The sequence below is a fragment of the Pygocentrus nattereri genome, chromosome 4 (genome assembly GCF_015220715.1).
Source record: "Pygocentrus nattereri isolate fPygNat1 chromosome 4, fPygNat1.pri, whole genome shotgun sequence".
NCBI classification, from domain to species: domain Eukaryota; kingdom Metazoa; phylum Chordata; class Actinopteri; order Characiformes; family Serrasalmidae; genus Pygocentrus; species Pygocentrus nattereri.
This window is the reverse complement of record NC_051214.1, coordinates 45,983,959-46,011,458: the sequence shown is the minus strand read 5'-3', so window position 1 is coordinate 46,011,458 and position 27,500 is coordinate 45,983,959. Positions and strand designations below refer to the sequence as shown.

The 27,500-nt window shown below is 41.7% G+C and overlaps 1 protein-coding gene across 1 annotated transcript in view; it reads right to left on the bottom strand.

The window, feature by feature from the left end:
- The window catches only part of slc24a4b (solute carrier family 24 member 4b), a 74,886-nt gene extending 50,127 nt beyond the window's left edge, over window positions 1-24,759 (bottom strand). The window contains exons 1-2 of the mRNA XM_037537980.1: window positions 24,155-24,759; window positions 11,487-11,597 (exon numbers count right to left, since the gene is read on the bottom strand). Of these exons, the coding sequence (XP_037393877.1) occupies window positions 11,487-11,597; window positions 24,155-24,293 (250 nt within the window). The 5' untranslated portion in view covers window positions 24,294-24,759. The remainder of the gene's footprint in view (window positions 1-11,486; window positions 11,598-24,154) is intronic.
- Window positions 24,760-27,500: the final 2,741 nt, after the last annotated feature.

Genomic DNA, 27,500 nt, shown 5'->3' with positions numbered 1-27,500 from the left:
GTAAGCTCCCCACCTACTAGTTAATAACACTGCAGTTATTTCTATAGATCAAACATTATTTGATTTATAACGATTTATTTGTGATCCTGAGGTGTTCACTTGCGCAGGCCAGCAAGGCTGGACAGGGTTTGGCATGTAAAGGGGTAATTGTGCTTTTAGGTGAGGACTGTATTGATGCAAACTCACTGGAGGCCACTTATACCCAAAATTGCTTGAGATGCAGGCAAGGGAGTTATTAGTATGGTGGGGTTTGTTTACAGGAGTCTAATCAACACGGCTGTCTGATCAACACAAGTGTGAACTGCATTTTTTTAAATTAATTTACCTCGTCATTGAGCTGCATTATGCTGCATTATGTAAAATGTTCTGAGCCACTTTAGATAAGCAAAGTAGCTCACCGTGTACAGTACATGTATAGCCTGTGATGCATGAGTCTGTCCCAAATGCATGCTTTTAAACCCATAACTTAGATCTGAAAGATTTAGGAAAAAGACACAATCACTTTTCCCCTTCCAATACTGATGCCTGATCCTTAAATATACTCCGATACTCACAGCCGAACTAACTATAAATCCATTGTCTAACTATAAATCTGGATATTTATACAATATACATATTTAAAATATTTTATTTTGGTAAAATGTGTGCTCTGTCACAATAAAACATACTACTTGTTGGATTATACATAGGCTGCTAAAAAAAAAAAAAAAAAAAAGTTATTTTAACACTAAAACTTATGGCCATGCAGAATTATACAGGATATAAATCACAACTTTTTTCAAACTATAAAAAAAAAAAAAAAAAAAAATTATTTAAATATTGAATGGCATGATTATATTTTTACGGGGTTAAAAGTACTTGGACAATTAGCTGCTCAGTTTTCCCAAGGCTAATTCACCCCACTCATTTACTTATTAACTGATAAAAGATCTAGAGGTGATTTTAAGTGCTCTGTTTGGAATCTTGCTGGTAATTCCAGCAAGAAGAATAAAGTTCTTGAATAACATCTTTTTGACAGATCAACTTGCACAAGAATGATGGGCAGTGGCTTCCCTTCTCCATATTAATCCATCATCCAAAGCATACCATCTTATCTGTCAAGCATGGTGGAGGTAGTATCATAGTGTTTATGTACAGCTGCCAGTAGAACTGATTCCCTTGTATTTAATGATAATTTAGCTGCTGATGAATTCTGAACTGTATAGGTAGAGCTGGGCGATATGGCCAAAATCCCAATAAACAAATTTCATATCAGTTGATATCACGAATGTCAAATCATCGACATTAAGGCCAATTTTTGCTCCAGAGTTGACTGGGAGAAAGTTGCTGTTTAGCCGTTTTTACCAGCTGGAAAAAGCACGACTGCAGTTTTTGTAATATTCATAATTTAAGAAAGAAAACGGATTGTTTTTGGTTGTGTAGTGACGAGCGGTTGGCTACCTGGTTACAAGTGCTAAACTGTTTAGTGTCTCAACAACATCAGCTTGGCACAAACAGCAAACATCAACAGGCTTGATACGTCAGTGATGGTTCACAGACTTACTGCCATCACTCCTACAGCATCCAGGGCGGAGCACATCGCAGTATTCAAACACCAGCTAGCAGATGTCTGAAAGGTGGCATTCTCCCACTCTCCAATGCCTCACAGCTTCCTCAGTTTAATTCTGTTTAATCAGGGCTGTAACTTGCATGAACTGCTCCTCAGAATTACAGCACTGAAGTCTTTCACAGTCGCTACTCGGGAATGCACTAATACTAAAATATGACTGAGCGCTGTAGTTCTGAGGAGCAGGCGTGACTTAACACTGCTAAAGCTTGATAGGATGTTAGGATAGAGGTGAGCTCAATCTTGGTCACAGGAGAACAGATCGCCGATCCCTCCACTCAAACAGGCAATAGATAATTCCTCATTTCAGACACTGCTAAAGTATATTTGGTGACCCATTTTACTCTTTGATCCCCCTCCACAGTCTTGTTGCCAGTCATAGTGTCACTTTCCTTGCAGTAGAAAACACCACCAGTGCTTCCGCTAGAACATGGAAATGTGAGAATGGTCCATTATATTGAACATTTATCAAACATTTCTTATATTTCCATTGAGAAAAGTTATATTGCAATAATAATCGTTAACATTTTACCACCCAGCACCATGTATAGGACTACATTATCTTCTCAGATTCAGCCAAATGCTTGGATGGCACTTCACAGTGTACAAAGACATTCATTTGTCAGTTTGTGACCACATGAATGCTGCTGTCCAGATACTGGTTTAGTGGTGCTCCACTCTCAGCACAGCAGTTACGCTGACATGGTAATGTGTGCGGTGCTGGTACGAGTGTATCAGACACAGCTGCTGGAGTTGTTACACACGTCAGTGTTACTGCTAGGTTAAGAGTGCCCACCACCCAAAAATATCCAGACAAGAGCAGCTCTGTGGTTAGAAACGAACCACTGATTAAGGATTAGAGGATGGACAATATAAACTGCACATCAACAGATGAGCTACAGTCTCTAACTGAACACCAGCAAGGTGGAGCTATAAGAGAGGGGTTTCTGATAAAGCAGCCAGTGAGTGTGTGTAGCATGATAATACGCTGAGTAGGATAAGCAGCTTTATGTGCACTTAAGCAGAGCTGGTCGAGACATTGTGATGACGTGACAATTTTCAATGGACCTAGAGTAGCCTAATCCTGTCCTCAAGTACTTCAATGAAATAATGACTGTTTCTTACTGTAAGTAAGGAAAGTAATAGATTTTACAATATGCATAATGATTGCTGATTTAAAGAGAGCATCAGGTACATTTTTTTATGGAGTTTAATCAAGTAATCATCCGGCCGCATCCTTCAGAATTTGAAAATAATCAGAAAAGTACAAATCCTGGATATTTTTACTCCGGCACATGTAAATGGAACTAGTTACCACTCTGGTCTTCCACGGACATGAGGACAAAAATGCACATCCTCTCCCTTCATCAGATTACTGTGATGCAGTCTCTCAGCCCCGGTGTGGTAGGGAAGAAATCCCTGAGGATTAGTACTGCACAGAAACCACAGCTGTGCTTAAACCTTTACCTTACTGTGAAAAGTGTCTGCCCTAATAGCCCATAAGCATACAGCTATATTCTGAACATTCCATATCATCAGTGCCCTCCTGAGCCAAAAAACAAAACCCTTTGTCCTTTTGCAGAATGTTACAGCCCTGCCAAGAAGATGGCAACAAAAGAAAGTCAACTGCTATAAAAACTATTACAAGGACCACCTTGACCCGCACTTAATAAAGTACATTCAGACCCGTAAGAAGCCAGAGTCATGCGGGGCAGCAGGGGAATGAAATATGAGCGAGGCCTAGAAAAGGCGGCTTAGTTAGCGGGAAATCTTTCAAAAACCTTGGCCTGACTGATCACTGGAAATGACACAGCTAAAAATAAATCAAAGCTAAAGACAGTTTATAATGATAATGTGGCAGAGCAACGCTGAAACACTGAACATAAATGCTAATCAAAGTTAGATGGCCTTTTTCTTACGCCTTAGGTTCTCAGTCCAGATTCCACATAAGCATACATGTTTCTAGAGCCCTACATTCCCAGGGCCCTACGTTCCTAAAGTTTTACACTCCCATGGCCCTGTACTCTTAGAGCTCTGTATACCCAGGGCCCTGTATTCCCAGTGCTGTATGCTCCCTAAGCTCTGTGTTCCCAGGGCCCTACATTCTGAGCTCTGCATTCCCATGGTCCTGCATTCCCAGTGCCCTATATTCATATTCTGTCTCTCTCTCTGTCTGTCTCTCTCTCTGTCTGTCTCTCTCTCTGTCTGTCTCTCTCTCTGTCTGTCTCTCTCTCTGTCTGTCTCTCTCTCTGTCTGTATATATACACACATATATATACACACACACACACACACACACACATACATATATATATATATATATATATATATATATATATATCTGTACTCTACAGGGTGGTAAAATTCCAGGATCAAGACTGAGCCTAATAAGATGCATGTATAAGATGTGTATTTTTTATATATATATATATATATATATATATATATATATATATATATATATATATATATATATATATATATATATATATATATATATATATATATATATATAAAAAAAAATACACATATCTTATACATGAATCTTATTAGGCTCAGTCTTGATCCTGGAATTTTACCACCCTGTAGAGTACAGATCCAATACACTTGCCTTTAATATTCAGATCCCCACAAAAGCCTTTATTACCTGGATCAAGTGTGTTAAATCAGGGCTGGAGCTAAACTCTGCAGGGTGGTAGATCTCCATGACCAGAATCAGACACCCCAGCATTAAGAAAACCCATAAAGGGTTCTTAAGGTCATTGTTAGCCTAAGTGAGCTAATTAGCTAGTTCAGCCAACTTTGTAATACTATCAGTACTCTGAGAAGTCTAAGACTAAAGCATTGATAAGCAATACTGTCTAATTGCTTTGTGTGGGTTCTGCAGGTTGTACTGCCCTTTGATGTTATGAGTTGTGTAGACCATAGCTTACTAAATAGCAACCTAGCAGTATAAAGTAATGGTGGAGTGGTCTACTACATAAAGCGCAGTTTGAACATAACTAATGTCATAGTATAGTAATATTAAGCAAATAACTAGTTGAGCTAAAATTCCTAAAAGGTACGATTGATGAACATGAATCATACCAACTTTTCTCCTTTTTTGCTAATTATGTCAAAGAGGTACGCAAATGTATTGCTTGGGAACATAGGGCACTGGGAACATAGGGCACTGGAATTCAGAGTGAGTGGGTGGAGCTAAACTGCTGTAGGCTGAACAGGTGCATATATGTAAATGTATTTATTGACATCGCATAAACAATGGATTCAACCAGGCTGGTTCAGCTTAGTTTTCATATAAAAACTGGAGAGTGAACAGCAGATTTTGAAACCTTCATTAAAAAACACACACACACACACACACGTCAGGAAAAGTCTTTTTCCAGGCTCTTTAAATGGTCAGTTTTTTTAAACTGCTTCCTGCAATTAAATGCACTGCAGAATTTAAAGCAGGCCTTGTTCAGCAGCCTTTGCATCACACTGTCCTTAATAAAAAAAAACGAAGCTGCTATTTCACTGCACTCGACGTGGAGGCGGTTTACTCCTCTGAACAGAACGGATCAATAAGGAACACAAACAGTCCTTCGGAGTCATGAAGCGATTTTGCCTGCATCCCAGAGGCCCTCCTTTCTTCTCCTTCAACATGAACAAACGGAACTATTGCATGTCAGCATACTGTGTGATGTTAACATTATTTCAAATAAATCGCTCGCCTTCATTTAAGTGCAGTAAATGAATAAATGAATAAAACTCCTCTCAAAATGTGATCTTTTATGTAATGAGGGCAAAAAACTTGCGTACACAACAAACAAAGCTAAAAGCGCACGGCAGCGGAGGCCCCGTTACGCAGAGCCACCACTGCTGTCTGTCTGCCTGTTAAAATCTGGCCTTGTTTAGAACCATTAGGGACGTGAGGAACACATGGCAGAAGAAAGGCCTTACATAATACCACCCGTACACACGAACGCACAGAGCCTGGGAACAATTCCACACGCATTGTGTTCCAAAAAGCACGAAACTCTGAACCCAGGCTTTACATAGATTTTTGGTTTTATTACTGAGTAAGGAGATCTAATCAAAGTGAGCGTTCTCATCGATATACTGTATTACAGTGGACTCTGTAATACGGTCCATTGTATTTGCATGTGGTGTATGATTAACAGCACATCTGCATGCTGGGGAATTGGTTGGCCCTGGGTAACCTGTTCAATAAAGAATTTTGGGAAAGCTCCCATTTGAGCTCTATATCAGCTGTTAATCAGGAGCATAGCTACAACTGTTTTATGTAAAATCTCTCAACATTTGATTTTTTATGATGAGGCTGCAGTTGCGTCTCAATTTCCAGTTTCTTATTCAAATTTTCCTATTCCCCCTTAAATGGCGCAGCAGGACGCGCACATGTGAGAAACGGACTTCAGCTTCGTGACTTTAGTGTTTCACAGTTTGTTTGCTGCAGATTAAACACAATCAGGAAACAAGCTGGAGTGATTTTAAACAGATAACTCCATTCCTCTCTAAATTATTGATATTCGTCTTAAATCTTTCTCTTTCCTATTTTGGAAATTCCTATTGCTAGCTAGGCGAGACTGTTGTCTGCGTTGCTATGGTGACCAGCAGTCTGTGCGCCAATCTTCAGTGTTAAAGGGTGGATTAGCAGTTATTCATTAACTCCAGCGTTTAAGACCATTTATTGTTGCCGATCTGAGATCTAACACTGCTAAATATTAATTTCAGTTCATTATTTTGATTTGTTCAATCTGTACTGCAGTTTTATGAGGAAAATAAGGTGAGTGAGGTCAGAGCACTCGCACTGTATTGGAATGCTGCTGCTACGTCTGAACTAAATTTTGTAGCATAATTATGATTATTTGACTGATTGTGCTGAACAGCTAGTGACCCCCTTTCTGTCAGTGCAGTGCTTTATTAGATTCATGTTACTTATTGTATCTCTGGAACATATTGCTTGTTACCTAGCCAGCCAGCCCCCCTAGTTTGTAATCAGTATGCCCTATAATAAATTTCTGGCCATGACCCCCTGCTTCAGATGCAACACTGAGAAAAAAAAAAAAGCAAAAGGTAGGAGGCAATTCAGAGTCTATTCCTGGAAAAAGAGCTTCCCCTAATGAGCCAGGCATTATGGAAAAGGCCTGATTTAAGCTATGAATCGTATCTTGCCTATACAGCAGAAGTAGGCGGCATAAGGCAGAGGAAGAAAAGAGCGTAGAGAAGAAGTGCAGTCTGCATGACTTCTCAGCAGGGAAAGGAGAGAGAGAGAGAGAGAGAGAGAGAGAGAGAGAGAGAGAGAGAGAGAGAGAGAGAGAGAGAGAGAGAGAGAGAGAGAGAGAGAGAGAGAGAGAGAGAGAGAGAGAGAGAGAGAGAGAGAGAGAGAGCGCGGAGAGCGAGAGAGCGAGAGAGCGAGAGAGCGAGAGCGAGAGAGCGAGAGAGCGAGAGAGCGAGAGAGAGAGAGAGAGAGAGAGAAAAAAAGGTTATCCCAAGAGATTACAGGCAAGATTTCGATTGTGTAATCTTGTCAACTGGCACTCTTCAGGAGAGCTTGAAAAGTTAATGGGGTACACAGAGTAACTCTGAGCAGCAAAGCCAGACGCAGCGGAGAGCTAAAATCATCTGTGGCCCAACGCTGAGACCGAACGCACAAACACGGAAGGAGAAAATGAGGAATTTCTCTGCGGAGGTAGAATCCAAGTTTCACTTCACAGGCATTTCATAAGAATGCCATCAAACCGCGACAAGTCCAAAATATGAAAGGAATGTTCTTCATATGCAGCACATTTAGTACTAACTTTCAGAAATGACTGAAAAAAATTCAACCGATTTTCATTTGAATATTCAGTTCACACTGAATTTGAATGTTGAATTTGTTGAATACCACTTTGGAATGATCCACATCATGAAAGTTATTTTCCTTTTTTTTATTTTTTTTAATTAAAAAGGTCTATACCCTACACTTTCTTGTTTCCCTTTTAGGTCCTTTTATGACCTGTGTGTGGATTTGTGCGCCCAAAAAAAGTCATAATTCATTTTTACATGACCGTTTTTCAACCTTATTACCCCCTAAAATTAAACAGGGTGTTTCTACTGCACCTTTAAGACTGATAAACAAATTAGCTCTGTTCTGATTGGCTGTCCGGTAGTGTTTCATTTGAAAGGCTGAAACATTCTGGATAAGTGGAGCATCAGTGGGCTAAACTACTGTAGACTGAACTGGCGGACACACACACACACACACACACACACACACACACACACACACACACACACACACACACACACACACACACACACACACAGTGATGTTCATGAGATCACAAAAACAATTAATTTAAAACAGGCTGTGTTTCTTAGCTTCCCATTTATGAACTGAGAAGTGGACGGTACATTTTGAAACAATTTTTTTTGCTATATCAAAATCTTTAAAATTGAGGAAAGTCTATTTTTCTAACGATATCATATAGGCTCTCTAAATAAAACAAACAATGTACTGTGTAAATTGTTAATGTTTCAAAAATATTTACAACCCAAATACTTTTATATGTCAAATCAAAACATTTAATTCACATTTTTAATAATCACTTTTAAAAAAAGGATATTTTTAAACTAGTTATTAATTCAAATATGGTTGTCATTTAACTTTATTTTGTTTGATCATTTAAATTTTTCTGTTTATATTTTTACTTTGTTGTGCATGTTTACCCAATTTTACTCTTTACAATGAGGCACAGCCAATCAGAACAGTGCTTCACTGCATATCAGTCTTAAAGGCACAGTAACATTATCTCTTTGAATTAAACAGTAACCGGTTCCATTCAAAGGGATAAGAGGTTGGAAAACTTCATGTAAAAATGAATAACCATTTTTTGTACATAATATTGTACCATAAACGTTAAAAGGGGACCAAACAAGAAAAATGTAGCATATCAGCTCTTTAATGAAATGTATTATGAAGAATTATGCATTTAGCACTTAAATCACTTCAGTATCTCAAACAGTTCCGAAAACAAATTTGCTTACGACTTAAGCTCAAAAATGATATCAGCAAAGTTAAAAACGTCTCTAATGCAAAGAGCTGAAATTAATGCAAATGCTTCCGCAGCCCAAATTAACACAGATGTAACTTCAGAGAGGCTAAAAGAGCGCCGGCACATCAGCCGTCTCCTGGCTGGACTTAAGCTGGATTAAAAATGCTTCAAGAGCACAGCGAAGTTACAGCAGGACACATCAAACCGGCTGCCTGAAACTTTGCTTGAGTTCACAAGCCAGCAGCTTTAGGCAACGGCGAGAGGCCTGACAAGCAGCAAAACAAAGTCCTAATGAAAAATCCCCCGTTTCCCTGCACAGACTGTAATGGACTGCCGTGAGGCATATGCATTCACGTACGCATAAGCATAACGGTCAGCGTCACTAACTCCAAATTACTCCAAATGCTTTTACCTCAGTTTGAACCACGCTTACCATGCGTCCCCTCAGACCCGCGCCACAGCTGCTGTTACGCATGTATTACTAAATCAATCTGAACTCATGCAGAGGGTCGGCTTTCCTCACAGTCCAGTGCGGTTTCCCCTCAACAACGTGGTCATCTTTTCTCGCACCGTTAGAGAACACCGACCCAAAACTAACAACAGACTCAACACAGATAGATGTCATTTATGGACTAGCTACGGTAATAATGATGCAGCCACCAAGTTCACACACTCTCACAAATAAAGGTACTACTCACTGGGCCAGCACCCCTGGTGTTACTGGGGTGGTTCCCTCAAGGGTACATCTCAGTACCTTTAACCAGGGAACATAATTGTACCACAATCCATAGAAATTATATTATATTTGTTATTATATAGGTTGTATTGGCTCCACACACCCTGTCTCACCTGTAGGCTTTTTACTTTATTGTTCTGATTTCAAACATTAGGTTATGAAAAGGTACAAATACATACTTTCACCAGTGATAAACTTATTTAAGGTACACAATTAGAACTTAAAACAACTGTTGTCTTTATTTCTAGGCTCTGTCGTACACATATATACATATACACACACACACACACACACACACACACACACACACAATATTTCTCATTAGATTGTGGTAAGAATTGTTTAATTGTCTAACAGTTTAACTTATTTCTACACTGCATAAACGTGACATCTTGCAACTTAAATACAGTCAATATAGCCAATATTTCTCTCCTGCCCATTATAACAAGAAACCACTCAGCTAACCCAGAGACCCTCACTGATACCATGCATCATTCACAAATACGTCACAGTACAGAAAACAAACGTGTTACAATTTCCTATTCACACTAAAATGTACCTCCCTCATGCTAACCAAGCACATCAGTTTCCTAAAGACCTCAAGTCATGCATCCATCATTGGCTTAAGCTCATTTTAGGAACTCTTTACTTATGTAGATATACATTTTATAACAACTCTATTATAGAACACTAGCTATTCAATCTGACTAAGGCCCAATCCCATTTCACCCCTTATTCCTACCATATTTAGCCCTCTGTTTTGTGCATTCACATCTAGGGGTAGGGTGTCCTGATTGTTGTTGAGATAGAGGAGCAGGGTGATGCGTTGGGGCTACAGGTCCCTATAAACGGGGGGTTTTCAGAGACACAAAGTCTTATGAGGGAAAAGAGGAAAAATTTACGTTTTTTTTTTCTCTCTGTTAAAAATCACAATAACCATCGTATTATCATAGTTTAATGTTGTTTCAATGAATTATGATCCTTTTCTTCATAACAAGCATAAAATCACTAGAAATATGCAGATGTCTTGGTAGCTAGCTAGATACATTTCTCGTTCCACCTTAAATGAGAGAGAGGCTGGTGAATAGTTGACTTCAGCTTCATATCACTCAAGAATTAGGGGCACTGTCACTGCAGACTGGCAAGGTGGCCTACAGAGCACCGGTAGTAGCCTGGTAATGATGTGATGTTCTTTTCTTTTTGAGGGTTGTTCCATTACGTAGAGGAAGATTTCAACCACTATTACTTGTAACTCCATTCCAAGGGGCAAGGTGACAAGGGATAGGGGTCCAAATAAGAAATGGGAGTGGGCCTAAAACCAGTACAGCCAACTAACAACCACATTTCAAAAAGTTTGCTGGTTTTTGTGGGGGATGTTGGTGAGGCTGCCAGTCTGATGAGGTCACGTCACGACGCACAAGTGTTGGCTTGCATTTTTGTTTACCACCTGGTGCAAAAGCTGCAATTTTCAAGGACATGGTTCATTTTTCCCCCCCATAGAGGAAAATGACTTAGACCTAGAGTTCCTAAAAGGGCAATGATACCACGACTTCAGAGGTTATTACACCAAAAACATCACGTAGCATCAAAAGGCGAGTGATTTGTGAACGTAGTGGGGATGACTGGAGCTAAATGGCTAAAAAAATAAAAGGGGTGTTAAACACATTTATAGTCATTCATAAGGAAATGCTCAATGCCTGAGTAGAGGTTCACACTCACGGACATCATGGATGTACAGGAGGTGCCGTTAGAAAGCCTGGAGCTGAAGAGGTTTAAATATTTATGCTTTCTGTGTTGAGAAAAAAGCTCCATAGAAATGCACTGTTTTTGGACTTTCCCTCAGGAGTGCTCTCTAGTATCAGCCCAATTCAGAAGACACTACCAAGTGGCAGATTCTCCATGACAAGTCATCAGATGAAAATGATGCCTTTCAAAGCAAAAGTGCACCATAAAAAATTTCTTAAACATATAAAAATAGCAATGAACCCACTACCCACTCGTCTTGGCTACAACAGCATAAAAATGGGATAAAATGAAGGTCTCATGTGTCCAGACTGTAATTTTAAGAAATTTTAGCATGGCATAGTAAAGGCATTCCCTCTCCTACCGGGCTCAGTGCAGTTCTTCTCCTGGGTGTCATTGTCCGCCATGGAGGCCATCAGTCTTCGCCCCCAGTGGTCATGATTCTGCGATCCTCCATCTACAATCATGCCGTGACCTGGAAAAACAGGGAAAACAACCATGAACACATTCGTGAATGCAGGATTTTTTTTTAATGAGATGCAATACAGGTCAGCCAATCAGAACAGAGCTCGTTTACATATGCAAGTGGTTAAAGTACGTTTTTGTTGTTTTTCCAAGTGAAAATTCTCTACAGAGAACTTCCACATATTGCCATAATACTATACTGTAAATTGGCTCACTTCAGCAAATAAGCAGAATCGGGCACTACAATTAGCAGAAAAATGACACATTTACATTTAATTCCCTGTCGCAGATGTGCTCACTTGTTTGCATGTTTCCTTTTTTTTTTATTAGTGGTTTTCAAACTTTTAAAACGAATGTAAGCGTGCAAATGTTAAACTATTAGAATAGAACTTTATTGGCCAAAAGTGCTGGGAATGTGTCTCTTCTGATGCCACTCAACACATTTACATTTACGGCATTTGGCTGACGCTCTTATCCAGAGCGACTTACAGCTTGATCATTTCACACAAGTAGGCGAAGGTGGTGTTAGGAGTCTTGCCCAAGGACTCTTATTGGTTTAGTGTAGGGTGTTTACCCAGGTGGGGATTGAACCCCAGTCTACAGCGTAGAAGGTAGAGGTGTTAACCAGTACACTATCCAACAATACACGAGACTCAAAAGTTGACAGGTCAGCTAATACGTCTTCCAACATCCTAGAAGCCATTTGCTGAGCAGTTTCAGTAAAATCAACACTAAATGAGCAATTCTTAAATACAGTGGGGCAAAAAAGGATATTGTCAGCCACTGATTGTGCAAGTTCTCCTACTTAGAAAGATGAGAGAGGTCTGTAATTTTCATCAAAGGTACACCTCAACTATGAGAGACAAAATGAGGAAAAAAAAAAAAAAAAATCCAGGAAATCTCATTGTAGGATTTTTAAAGAATATATTTGTAAATTATGGTGGAAAATAAGTATTTGGTCAATAACAAAAGTTCAACTCAATACTTTGTAACAACCTATGTTGGCAATGACAGAAGTCAAACGTTTCCTCCAAGTCTTCACCAGGTTTGCGCACTGTAGCAGGTATTTTGGCCCATTCCTCCTGCAGATCTCCTCTAGAGCAGTGATGTTTTGGGGCTGTCGCTGGGCAACACAGACTTTCAATTCCCTCCACAAATTTTCTATGGGGTTGAGGTCTGGAGACTGGCTAGGCCACTCCAGGACCTTGAAATGCTTTTTACGGAGCCACTCCTTCGTTGCCCGAGAGGTGTGTTTGGGATCATCGTCATGCTGGAAGACCCAGCCACGTTCCATCTTCAATGCTCTCACTGATGGAAGGAGGTTTTGGCTTAAAATCTCACGATACACGGCCCCGTTCATTCTTCCCTTAACACGGATCAGTCGTCCTGTCCCCTTTGCAGAAAAACAGCCCCAAAGCATGATGTTTCCACCCCCATGCTTCACAGTAGGTTTGGTGTTCTTGGGATGCAACTCAGCATTCTTCTTCCTCCAAACACGATGAGTTGAGTTTTTACCAAAAAGTTCTATTTTGGTTTCATCTGACCACATGATATTCTCCCAGTCCTCTTCTGGATCATCCATATGCTCTCTGGCAAACTTCAGACGGGCCTGGACATGTACTGGCTTAAGCAGGGGGACACGCCTGGCTCTGCAGGATTTGAGTCCCTCTCTGCGTCGTGTGTTACTGAGGGAGGCCTTTGTTACTTTGGTCCCAGCTCTCTGCAGGTCATTCATCAGGTCCCTCTGTGTAGTTCTGAGATTTTTGTTCACCGTTCTCATGATCATGTTGACCCCACAGGATGAGATCTTGCGTGGGGCCCCAGATCGAGGGAGATTATCAATGGTCTTGTATGTCTTCCATTTTCTTACAATTGCTCCCACAGTTGATTTATTCACACCAACCTGCTTGCCAACTGTAGATTCACTCTTCCCAGCCTGGTGCAGGTCTACAATTTTCTCCCTGGTGTCCTTCGACAGCTCTTTGGTCTTGGCCATGGTTGAGTTGAGTCTGACTGTTTGAGGCTGTGGACAGGTGTCTTTTATACTGATTACGAGGTCAATCAGGTGCCATTAATACAGGTAAGGCGTGGAGGACAGAAGAGCTTCTTAAAGAAGAAGTTACAGGTCTGTGAGAGCCAGAAATCTTGCTTGTTTGTGGGTGACCAAATAATTATTTTCCACCATAATTTACAAATAAATTCTTTAAAAATCCTACAATGAGATTCCCTGGATTTTCTCTCTCATATTGTCTCTCATAGTTGAAGTGAACCTATGATGAAAATTACAGACCTCTCTCATCTTTCTAAGTAGGAGAACTTGCACAATCAGTGGCTGACAATACTTTTTTGCCCCACTGTATATGGGGGGGGGGTCAATGGAGCTAACAGCTAAAAATAAAATAAATTGTCTGTCATGAGAAAATGCTCACTGGCTAAGTAAAGAGGTTCACACTCTGACATCATGACTGTACGTGAGGTACTGTAAGAAAGCCTGGAGCTGAAGAAGGTTCAAATATAAGGACAGCAGTGTTAATATTTTAAAATTTGATGCTATTCCCCTGGTAGCAGTTCTAGGTTAGTTCTGTCTCCTGAAGAGGCCTAAAATGTTTTTTAAAAATGTATTTTTTTTTTTTTTACCCAACAGAATTATGTTGTCCATTTTTCCACAACCTAATTGGTCAGCACACTAAATAAAAAGTTCTTGTGGTTCCTGCGTTGGTTATTACAGCTGTATCTCTCAAAACTTCATCCCTATTTGACTGTACTAGTGAAAGGCAAAGCAAATGTAACAATTGAGCCATATTATCGGGGTAATTGAGACGGCTGAGCAGCAGTGACAATGAGAATTACGCTGACTGGAATACTTCCAATATGTCCCGGAGGCCAATGATATGGCCTCTGTTCTTGTGAACCGTATGTGCTAATGACCAATGTGACGTTTGCAGTCTCAATCCAGCAGCCTCAACAGCCTCACACACAAGCATGGAATACAGATCTGCATTAATGGGGCAATTAAACGATGACAAGTACAACGAACGGCTGCTCCGCAGACGCCAATCAATCACTCAGTGCTATTTTGTATGTCATAACCTTCACTTCCTGATGTCCTTCCCCTCGCTCATCACTCAGCAAGAGCAAGAGAACGCTCCCAAGCTGGGTTGGAGCAAACGAGTGCACTGATGTAGCTAACAAGTAATGGCAAGTAATGCTCATACTCCACCAATTTGCACGGTGCTAACTGTCTTAATCATCACAAAGCTGCCTCAAACTGGAGTTTCGGTACTGATGCTGTATAAAACACACTATGTATAAACATAGACTACAGTATTATATTTGGCATAATGGCAGTAATTGTACAAAAGTACAATGCGAAATGTTTTAAAATACAATGTTAGTCTCAATGTTTACGGTCAGTGTCTGCATTGAGAGCATAAAAAAAAAAAAAAAAAAAAGTAATAAAACATTTTTTCTCCATATAAAGCTCAAACTCCACTTATGGACCAAGCTGAAGATGCCCACCTTTAGGTTCCCTACCTGAATAGCTTTTCTGATCAGTATAGCTGCTACACACGGAGGTTTCAGGCTGATGGATCCCCTTACAGAGAATAAATACATGTAAAAAGTATTTACAAAATGCTGCACATTGTGATAAGAAAATGACTAAAACTTATTTTTGTCGTTTTTTTTAATTTTTGACATACTTTGAAAAAGCCTGTTGCTCTTTACATTGTGTGTAAATTTCATGATAAATGGACTAAAAGAAATGACCCAAAATGACTTGGAAAAGATTCTGGTTCCATTGACTTACATTAAAGGTAAAGTATATTTTTTCCTTCTCCTGTAAAGTTACTATTTTGGAGACAACAGCAATAAGTTGCTTCATCCAAGTCCACTCTCACGTCTCTGTGGTGAGAGTCAGAGTCGAGACTCGAGTCTTTAGTAGTGAGACTATTATCTCCACACATCCCTAGAAAAGGCAGCATAGACCAGCATGGCTAGTTATCAGCAAATTCAGTTTATGTTGTGTTTTAGACGGACAACCAGTACGACCAAGCCGGGTCGCCAGCGCCAGGCCAGCACCAGGCCAGCGCCAGGCCAGCGTAAACCAGTTAGACCAGCGCAGAATTTCTCTAGTCTGTGTTATTTTTTTCCAGCAGGGACTGCACTGTACAAAAGTAAACAAGTAAAATATGTCAGGTTCAACATGGGCTCAAGTGCTGAACCTTTCATTATAGGAAAAAAAAAAAAAAACGTCTGAAAGAAAAAACTGAAGCACTACACGCAGTGAAACCAGCGTTTAAAGCAAAGAGGCTAAACAACTTGAATGGTCTATATAGCATATGTGCCAGCTAGCTAACAACAGCTAATACAGCTGAAGTTTTAGTAAATATAGAAGTATTAGCAAATATTTAGTGACCGTCTCTTATTTTTCTGAGTTTTAAGAAGGACAAGCCCTTTTTGTAAGGTTCGTAACGCAGATCACATCGCACTGCATAATGGTATCGTACCGCCATATTGGCAGGCTCATTTCTGATACGTACACTGCGAGAGCCTAAAGAGATTGCCGTTTTTTTGTTCCAGTGTTTTCAGGCTCGTCATGCTTAAAATCAAGTCAAATGTACAGGGTGATGGCGTATCCGTTCTTTTATCTAAGTCAGGATTTAAGTCACTCCAAGCCCATGTACACTTTACAAATGTCTTCAGTTTTCATCCAGCATCCCATAGTTATCCAGAGATGATCCATACACCAATTCAGCTCAGTTAATGGCACATTTTACTCAGTTCTGGTCCTTTACGCTGGTAACTAAACTTTTAGCAAATGCCATTTGTCTGGCTAGTTCGCAAACTAATGAGACCAGTACTGTACTGCACCGCACCACAAAACCCACTGTAGATCACACATCGCTTACATTTACATGGAAGAGGCGGTCAATCTAAAGTATTTCAAGGACAGATACACCAATCAAGAGTGAGGAGCTCGGTCATCCGGGAGGAGCTCGGAGTAGAGCCGCTACTCCTCCCCACTGAGAGGAGCCAGCTGAGGTGGATCGGGCATCTGATCTGGATGCCCCCTGGACGCCTCCCGGTGGGCCTACTGGGACAAGACCCCGGGTCGTCCTAGGACCTGCTAGAGGGATTATATCTCCAAGTTGGCCTGGGAGCGGCTTGGGGTCCCTGGGAATGAGCTGGAGGAAGTTTCGGGGGACAGGATCATCTGGGATTCTCTACTCTCCCAACTGCTACCGCAACCCTGTCTGGACTAGCAGTCAACGATGATGATGATGATACACCAATCAGGAATATTATGACTCCTTGTTTCTGTGCTCATTGTCCATTTTATCAGCTCCATTTACTGTATAGCTGCACTTTGTGGTTCTACAGTTACAGACTGTAGTCCATCTGTTTCTCTGATACTTTCTTAGCCCCTTTTACCCTGTTCTTCAATGGTCAGGACCCCCATGGACCCTCACAGAGCAGGTACTATTTGGGTGATGGATCATTCTCAGCACTGCAGTAACACTGATGGTGTGTTAGCATGTGTTGTGCTGGTACACTGTGTCCACTCACTGTCCACTCTATTAGACACTCCTACCTTGTTGGTCCACCTTGACGAGGTAAAGTCAGAGAGTTGGTCATACTCTAGTCTTTCATCAGTGGTCTCAGGACGCTGTTGGCTGGATTCTTTTGGTTGGTGGACTATTCTCAGTCCAGCAGTGACACTGAGGTGTTTAAAAACAGACCAGATCTACTCAGACCAGTACAACACACACTAACACACAACCACCACGTCCGTGTTACTGCAGTGCTGAGAATGATCCACCACCCAAATAGTACCTGTTCTGTTAGGGTCCATGGGGGTCCTGACCACTGAAGAACAGGGTAAAAAGGGGGCTAACAAAGTGTGTAAAAAAACAGAAGGAGGACAGCGTGTAACTGTAGAACTACAATGTGCACCTATCTAGTAAGGGGAGCTGATAAAACGGATAATGAGCGCAGAAACAAGGTGGTCATAACGTTAGGCCTGTTCAGTGTGAATAAACATGAATCATCCGACAGCTTGGCTATCGGGGTTAGACCAGTCACAGCACAAAACGTCTGGTAATCGGGTAGTTGCGTAGATCCACATGTTCATCAGCTCTCCAAACATATTTAGTGAGACCTTGGGCTTCAGATTTGCCAAAATCAAGGAAAGCAAGTGTGAAAGAAAGATTCATTCAACAAGTCTGAAGCAGCCTAAACCACCTAAGCCTGCCACAGTGGCGGACCACCAGGGTTAGGATGTAACAATACAAATTTTGGGAATATTCAAAATACAAGGTATTTTAAAGGTATTCAGAATGCAGTTACTATTTATATGTTTTAGAAGAATACTTTACAATACTTACTAAATAAAAAAAATACAAAATGGAAATTTGGAACTTTATGTAAATCATAAGTGAATACTTAATAATAAAATGCGTTAAGTGAATAATTACATTAAAAAAAAAAAAAAAAAAAAAAAAAAAAAAAAAAAAAAATCGCCAAAATGTAAACAAAAAAAATCCAAGATGTATTAAATGCTAAATGCCTTTGTAATACATTACTTTGTGTATTGCAATGGAATACTATGGAGTACTTTATTCATTTAGGACAGTGAATTCAGCCATCAGTACTTTAAAGGTTTGCTCAATTCTCAGACCACCCATAAGACACCATCATAGCTTGACAATCTGCAATAGCAACACCACCTCGTCCCATCCTATGATTTCTAGTAGCACATAAACCCCCATACTACTGTATTTCACTGCTCATTTTGCTGTTTACTGTCAAACCATGAGTTTGTTTTCTGTTTGGCTATGCATAACCTGAAAATACAGTCATGATATTTTGATCAGTTGCTCACATGGGCCCCCTACTGGCCAGGAGAGCCCATAGCGTGGCCCATCTCCGCCTGTCTGAGACAGAAATACACGTCCAGCTGTTGTGCGCCGTTGTGTTTGATTTAGCTCTTTGCTGGCGGTGCCCTTCACACAGCCATCAATCAGATGGAAGTCACAGAGGGTACATGGATGATTTAGAATTTTTCCCTTTTGTCCAGATACAAAAAAAGACCATCAAGACAAGACTGGATTGATTGAGAACGAGGGAGAAGTGATGGTGGTTTCTCCTGCCTTTGATCATCCTCTCTCGGATCATTACGGGTGCGGTCAGGAGAGCGGCGGCACGCCATCAGCACTGCTTACACACCCACAGGGTCTTTCATCATGTCACCACCATCATTAGACAAAAGAGAGGGGGCCATTACTGACAATAAAAGCTTTGCATCCTCTTCCTCCTGCGAGATAGCAGATTTACCATTCTCTCTCTCCCTCTCATATCATCCCCTGTATAATCTTTTAAGCTTCTTGTTTTTAATGTAATTAATAGAAGCCCTGCTGTGGCTGCCTCTGCGATATATGGGAGGCCACTTATGGCTCTACACATTCAAATGCGGTGGCCACAGGGCAGAAAAGCAAAAGGGAGGCCGGGAGCTGGAAGCTGGAAGCTGAAGGTCAGAGACAATTTAGGGACGAAGATCAGGTTCGCAGAACATCCTGTAGTATCTAGAAAAGACAGGTTAGGGCTTTAAATAGGAGAAAGCAGGGATTTTGAGTTTACACTAAAAAGAGAAAACAGGTTTCGGCCTTAAAATCAGGCTTAAACTATCAAACCCAAACTCAATCTGGCTTTAGACTTTCACCAACAGGAAAACAGGGCTTGAACTTAAGAGAATATGGTTTTTGAGCTTCGAGTCAGACTTAAACAACTTTGGCCTTCAATTTGGGCTAAAACCAGGACAGACGAGGGGGTTTTGTGACCATTGACCTTTTGTGACCTTAAGCAAAAGCAAAAAAGGAAAAGAAACTAATGTAAACTAATGTAAACTAATACAGGCTTTAGCCTTTTTTCTTTTTTGTCTTAAAGTCTGGCTTGCAGGCTGTACTTCTGCCTATATCCAGAGAAGCTGATGCATTTCATTGTAACGTGGTAAAGATCACCACTTATGGTGCTTTTCCACCAGGTATTGGTTACATGCCTTTTATCATCATCATCACCACCACCACCACCACCATCATCACCACCACCACCACCATCATCATCATCACCACCACCATCATCATCATCATCATCATCATCTATAGCCAAGTCAGCTGTACTGTGCCTGTGCTGAATTTACCTCCCCTTCTTGCTGGGTTAACAAGTGGAGGAGTCGATTCTTAGACACATCGTGATGCAGACATGGACGATTCTGAGTGTGTCCACGAACATCAAATCAATTTTCTAAATTTGAATTTATAACAATGTTGACGGAACGCAAAAGGCGGAACTTGGATATGTGGAAGTGCAGCGACTGGACAGTCTGTGGCAGCACACAACAAAAACCCTCTGCACTAAAAGCCAGGTCAGGGCAGGAGTCGACAACCCAAATGTCCTAGTATAGGGTACAAAATATGAAGGAAAAAAGAGACCTACTGTGCTCTGCTATAAGCTTTAGCTATAGCCGGTTTCCTTCCACTTCCAGCTGAAATTTTATCCTCAAAAAGTAGAGCAAGTTATGGCTGTAAATTTAGTTTTTAAAACCCACTGATAATGTAGAGGTACATGCCTGGCGTAGGGGAGGCAAAACAGTCCCCAAAAAACTTCTCCAGGCACTACTACTGCTTTGCCATCGTAAGTACCATATATAAAACCTCAGAAGACACATGCAGGTTCACTGGTGGTTTTGAACGTGAATAAAACAGCTATGTGGGTGTTGTAGACATGGTTACCCCTGACTCCCATCACCACCCACTGTAAATAAATCCTGGTCAGTAAGTTTCTCTACAACGAACCATTTCATATCAAACCACGCTGAATGACTGTTTCAGTGACTGAACTATGGAGAAAATCTGTTTGAACGCACACTTTTGTAGCTACTGTTGCAAGGCTGGACAAACTTCACGGAACACTTGTAAAAATCCCATCAAACCTAACGAGAAACGGCAGAGCACAAGCAATTCCACAGCTAACATCACTAACAGTCACCTCACTCCGTTTAGCAGGAAAAGAGAGGGTTTGTGAAGAGTTAGCTAGCCAATACCAAACATGATAAACTCACTAAATGAGGCAGAAATTTTTATTCCATTAAATCTACAGTAGAGCGTGAAATGAACCTGAGCTTGCTTGTCTGGCCGTTACACGGCTGCAGTAGTCTTTCTACACTCCACAGTGGTGACAAGGAGTTGATTCCAAGGGAGTCGATTCTTTGGCAGCATCATGTCTTGTAGTCAGGGTCAACTCCTGGCCAATGACCCAGAGGGTTGTAATGTCTGAAGTTGACTCTTGCATTCTCTGCATTTCCTCATATTTGGTTCAAGAGGCGTTTGGATGGAGGTGTGTGTGATTCAGCAAAGAGTTTAAATCAGCAAGCTTCATTTTCTTCATGTTTAGGGTCACAACACACAACTAGAAATGGTTCAAGGAATTAAACAAAAAAATAAACAATATTTTCACATTAGACTGGAGCGGATAAAGTTGGCTTCCTAAAATATTCCGTCCCACTTTAAATAGCGCAACAGTTACATTCTGGCACCTGTGGAGCTGCTGCATCGTCCAAGATGGAACAGAAAACCCGGAGAAGAAGCCTTGTGGAAAAGCCTCGTGTTCATTTTCAAAGCATTAAGACCGAGGTCTTGATTTTTTTCAATACACATTCATCTCGTCTCCTACGAGGAGTCGACTCCCATCAATTCCAGTGGCAAGAGCTGAGAGTCGGGAATCGTGCATCGCTACCAAAGAGATAAGACACTCTGACCAAAACATAGCAGGCTTAACACTGCCCTCTGGTGGAGAGTTCAGACATCTAATAGGGCCTCACTAAGCTTTCCTACGAAGAAATTTCTTCGTAACTATTCTGACATGTACCACTCTTTTTGTTTGGGACTTGTTCTTGGGTAAGAACACAATCTACACACTCAAGACCATAAAGGTGTGAACAGTTCTGTGGTTTAAGAACACGTCATGTGTCTGACGTAGACGTTCTCTAAGGACCTTTCTCAAGAACACACTTAACACAAAACTAAGATATTGGTGAATGAGGCTAGTGCTAAAACAATCTTTTTTAATTGAAATCGCAATTTACAAGAGCGCAAATATAATTAGAGCCATTTTTTATTGTCAATGTTGTCTTAATTGGGAAGCGTTAACCTAATGAGGAGTTGTAAACTGGCTGTAGATGAGTCAGACCAATCAGAAGCAACCACACAACTATAAGCTGTGACATCACAAACACAACTGGCAGTTTGGCATGTTCAGGTGTTCATGTCTCAAGCCAGAAAAGGTGGATTTTCTAGTCTTACTCAACAACATAACAGGATTTCAATTTACAGAAAACGTTCATTTACAGAAAACTAAACGCAGCCGCAATATTGATCGGAAAAATCACGATTAGATACCCCCCCCCCCCAGTCGTTCAGCCCTAAATGAGGCCCATAGTTCTTATGCTGTAACATGAGAGATAAGGTCAATTATATTAATATTGATCACATTAAATTACATACTTTTTTCTATTTATAATGTTTATATTGTTAATTCATGACTATTCCCCTGTGCAATAATCAATATTTCGTGTGCAGTTGAGGTAAAATATCCTTAAATGTATTTTTTTTTGCTATTTTTTTTTATTTACAATGTTTATATTGTTCATTTGTGTAGTTTGTGAAGGATAGAGTTCATATTACTATTAGATTTTTTGCATTGCCTATATAGCGATAAGTAACAAACTGTAACCTTGCCATGTAATTACCTTTGCTATCAATTTGCTGCTGTAGCTCTGAATTTCCATGCTGTGACCATCTTATTAGAAATATTAGAAATACTGTATATAAAATCGTAAATGAATAAAAATCACAACTTTTTGAAACTTTAATGACCACTTGAAAGTTCTGCCTCCTCATTACTAGAAACTTCCTGTGACACCGCAACTCTAAACTCCAATCTAATGTCATTTGTTTTAACATGATTTTCGCCGGCGTTCTGTAAAGCTTGGCACGACCACACAACATCTGCTGTGACATAACACATCTGTGTGTGGAGCATGGGTGAGCCAACTGCAATACAATCACAATATGCCATTTCATCCTTATCGTGCAGCCCACATTAAAACACTGGACTATAAAGAACTCATGCTGAGCACCGAGTTCGGCTGCAGGCAGATGTTACTCCACCAAAGCTGTTTCGATCAACTAATACTTTGTCGTAAAAGGCGGAAAGAAAGAAAATGGGCAGCTCTGTTCCTCAGTGTGGTCACGCTAGGCTGATCAACTGCATGAAGCCCAGGAGAGAGAGCTGGTGATGCTGGTACAGTGGCCCAGTCCCAGAACCTAATCTCTCAGTTCACTTCAGTTCACTTCAGTTCTCTAGGCTTTACTGGCACGTCCCGGCGGCTTTACATGCAACACGGCCAATGCAATCACAAAATGACGAGCACTACATTGCAATCAAATGTAAGACAGTAACACGAACAGCAATGATGACTAAAAGGCATTCTTTCTTGCATTTTATACTATTTTCCCCTGAGGCCCACTTATAAGATTTACATGGCTTTATGTACAGTCATAAATAATATTTCAACCCCATTTTATGTCTTAGCATTAATCTGCCTGTTCCTGTTACTCTCCCTTTAAGACATATTTAAATGACTTGTATTGTGATTGGCTGCCCTCTGTTGTGCCTCATGCAAAAAGCAGGCTGGCATAAAAGCACTCCTGGGTGGGGCGAAAGTGCTGTAGATTAAGTGGATGTGTGTCAAGGTGTTGTGACGTCACAAAAACAGCGAATTCAAAAGTCATGGGTTGCAAGGGGTGGGGAGTAAACGGCACAGCATGTTCTCGGACTTCTTTAAAGGCTTATTCCCAAAATTTGAGGGTGAATTGGGTTTTCCATGACACAGACCCTTTAATGTGTGTATATACAGCAAACAGACAGGCCAAAACAAACAATTAGGAAAAAAAAACAAACAAACACACCTCTCTCCTGCAGAGATGCGCTTCTCACCGTGTGCCAAGCTCAAATAGGTGCAGAAGAACCTTTTGCACACTGCGGCATGCGACAGACGCACAGGGGGCATGAAGGGTTTAACGCAAATGGAGGGGGGGGGGGGGGGGGGGGGGGGGGGCAAGGAGATGGGTAATGGGGGACACACACCAAACACTGACCCTTATCTCCAGAGTCAAGGCCATGAACGGTGTGCAGAGGCATTTTGCCAGCCTCCCCGTGGCCAATCAACCGGAGCAAATACACATGTGTTTGAATACACGCACGCGTTAGGGCTCAAAACGTGACAGCTCTGCGTGTGCTCCCATCTCAAGAGTGCGTGGCGTGCATTCGGTCCGTGTGCGTGCGTGCGTGCCCTTGAAACGCACGAGCTATTGCATTGCATTGCACTGCCGAGACAGGGTTTATACAACACCGGTGTGCCTCGTGCATGCATGCAGGGCTGCATTGCAGAACCCGTGCAACCAGCCCACCACCAGCATGCACCCTCTCTCTCTCTCTCCCCGGACTCACCTGCCTCGGTCAGCAGGGCTGACATGCACCACGCCACACACAGCACGCTGCACACACAGCCCGCCTGCGCCAGCAGCAGCTCGCGCCTCTTGCGAACTTTGAAGAGCCTGGTGATGACGGTTTTCTTGGAGACAGTCATGATGCTGATGCTGCCGCTGCTGTCGTGTGCGCTCGTGGACGGATGTGCTCTTGGGCTTCAGCGCGCGGTCCTCATCGCCGAATATTTGGGGGGGGGGGGGGATTTGGGGGGAGGTGATAGAAGCCCAAAAGCAGCAGCAGCACGCGAGCTCCCCTCACTTCTGCATGTCTGCGTTTCTAACCCCCCGCCTCCAGCTCCAGATCCACTGAGACCACTACGCCTTCACAGCTTCAACCCGCGCTCCGGACTCCGGACTGCAGCCCAGCGCTCGCTCACTCGCTCGCGTCCATGCGTGCGGGTCGCATTCGTCCTCCAAAATGAGCTACGGGTCCCTCTGCACACCTGCACGCGGTCTCTCTCTCTCTCTCACTCACTCACTCACTCACTCACTCACTCACTCACTCTCTCTCTCTCTCTCTCTCTCTCTGAGTTAATGCATCAAGGTTAATTGCTTGCTCGCTGTGGCTGTGAGCGCGTGGTGATGTGAGCGAGCCCCGCCCCCTGAAGTGTACACACGCACACACACACACGCACGCACGCCTATGTGTGTATATGTATATATAAATGAACACATATAAAATGAGCCATAACATTTCACACAGTTTCAAATTAAGCAAATAACCAGAGACGATGCGTTAATAAGATCATATCAATTCAACAGATGTCTGGTTCCTATCACCACCACTGGGAGCAATTCTGTATTTTCTCTCTACCGAGCCAGTGCTGCCGACTCTTTACACACCTTACTGCCACTGCTGGACTAAGAATAGTCCACCATCCAAAAACATCCACCCAGCGGTGTCCTGTGGGCAGCGTCCTGAGAGCGCTGATGGAGGACTAGAGGATGGCCAACGCAAACTGTGCAGCAGCAGACGAGCTATCATCTCTGACTCTACACCCACAAGCTGGACCACCAATGCAGGAGTGTCTAATAGAGTGGACAGTGAGTGGAAACAGTCGCAGTTTAAAAACTCCCACAGCACTGCTGTGTCTGATCCACTCATACCAGTGTAACGCACACTAACGCCGATCACCACATCAGGGTCGCCGTACTTGATCTGCCACAAGCAATAGCTGCTCTGTGGTGGTCCTGTGGGGGTTCTGATCATTGAAGAACAGGGTAACTAAGTATGCAGAGATAGAAATGGACTACAGTCTGTGACTGTGGAACTGCAAAGCGCTCCTACATGGTCAGTGGAGCTGATAAAATGGACAGTGAGTGTAAATAAAAGGAAGTGGACTTAATAAAGTGGCTGGTCAGTGCAGGTATGTATATTTGGATCAGTCTACCAAACTGATTCAAAGTCTCACATTTCAGATTTTTAACTGACCTGGAATCTAGACGAAAATAATTTTGCTCTGTTTGACCCTACACATGACTTGTGTTTATGCTATTAAAATAAATGATTGTACTCTAACAAAACAATCATACCAAAACTTTACGAAATGTTTAAGTGTTGACCATTTTAGCTCATTTAGATTAGAACTCAAAAGCTCTAGTCAGTATACGATTAGCAAACACAGATTTGAGCAGCTGTACACACACAGAATTAAAATCATTTCATTAAAACACAAAATGCTTTACTTACCTGCAGAAAACATGGGGCAATTCTTGATGTTACACATGGGTTTTCAGACTTTGGGACACATTTACTTGTAATTGTGCATTTCAAAGTGCAGAAGTGTGTTCTCCATAAACATATTTTCACTTAGTGAGTTCAGACCATGCCTTGAACATGGTGGTGGTAGTATGAGGGCAGACTGATCGAGGGGGGGGGTTACTCTGAGAACTTGAGCTGGAGTTCCAGGCAGCTTCTGCCTGTAGTTAGAAGGACAGATCCCCTCATAGCTGTAGTAGGTCCGAGGAACATGGAGGAGATGGGGTAGTGGTGAGGATTGTGAACACTCGGGAATGGAAGGTGAGGATGTGAATGTATAGGGCGTTACATACAGAAAACATTTGTAACTTTTAACAGAAGTAAACATAGAAATATATTTTTCAAGCAATTTTGGATCATTTTTGTTGGTCTGCTCATCATGACATGTTGACAAGTCAATAGCCTTTTTCAAATCATATATGTATGTGTGTGTGTGTGTGTGTGTGTGTGTGTGTGTGTGTGTGTGAGTGTGTGTCTGCTCTGTCCTGTTTCATGTCCGCTGGGGTTTGGTCTCGCGCTCCAGTGCAGTGTACAGAGGCCATCCCTATTAAAGCGCTGTATTAATAGACCGCTTTTGCCATAATGAACTCAATTCCCATCGTTGAGCTTTTAATTGCTTGCCCTGTTCAATTAAGTGTTGATGACATTCTGGCTAATGGAAAATCACACTCTCCAGCGCCACACCATCACAAAACAGACACACCTGGTCGCTGAGGGCAGGATAACCTGTGGCCTGGAGATGATGAGCGTGTAACAGAGGTCAAAACTACGGGTTCACACCAGCAGTTCACCTCCAGAGACAGGAGCTCTACATACTGATCCTGGATCAGCGCCCAGGCCTCTTTCACAGACCTCGGCCTGTAATTACGGACGTTATGTAAACAGCAAACGCACTACAGGTCAAATACGGGAGCAAGTAGTGACTTTAAAGCGTATTTTTAGAATTTTCATTCGCCAGCAGAAAACACGACATGTTACCTGGCATCTAGTTTCACCAAAGACGTTTGCAGTGATGTGTTATATGGGGAAAACTTTCACAGCGTTTGCTTATAACAGCTCCTGACAGCCAAACAGTTTGAAGCTGCTGTATCACAGAAAACTTAATTTGGCTGTTTACGTTTACTTTTATGTTGAAATGATGATGATGTAAACACTAGACAAGTTTCAAAACTTGCTGTTCGCTCTTCAGTCCGCATATGGAAAAAAAAAAACTGCGAAAACAGCTCAAATGAATTCCAATTTATCATGGTAGTGATGTCACAACCACACAACCGTAACACTTTGAGCATTTTAGCCCCATCCATTCATCTTACAGCAGTTTAGCCCTTTTATCATTAATTACACACATCTCTACATCCATCCATCCATCCATTTTCTAAGCCGCTTCTCCGTCAGGGTCGCGGGGGGGTGCTGGAGCCTATCCCAGCGGTCTTCGGGCGGAAGGCAGGATACACCCTGGACAGGTCGCCAGTCAATCGCAGCACATCTCTACAGTAAATGTTTATTTATTAGAATAAATCCAGTTAACAATCCATTCAGATTGTTCTGT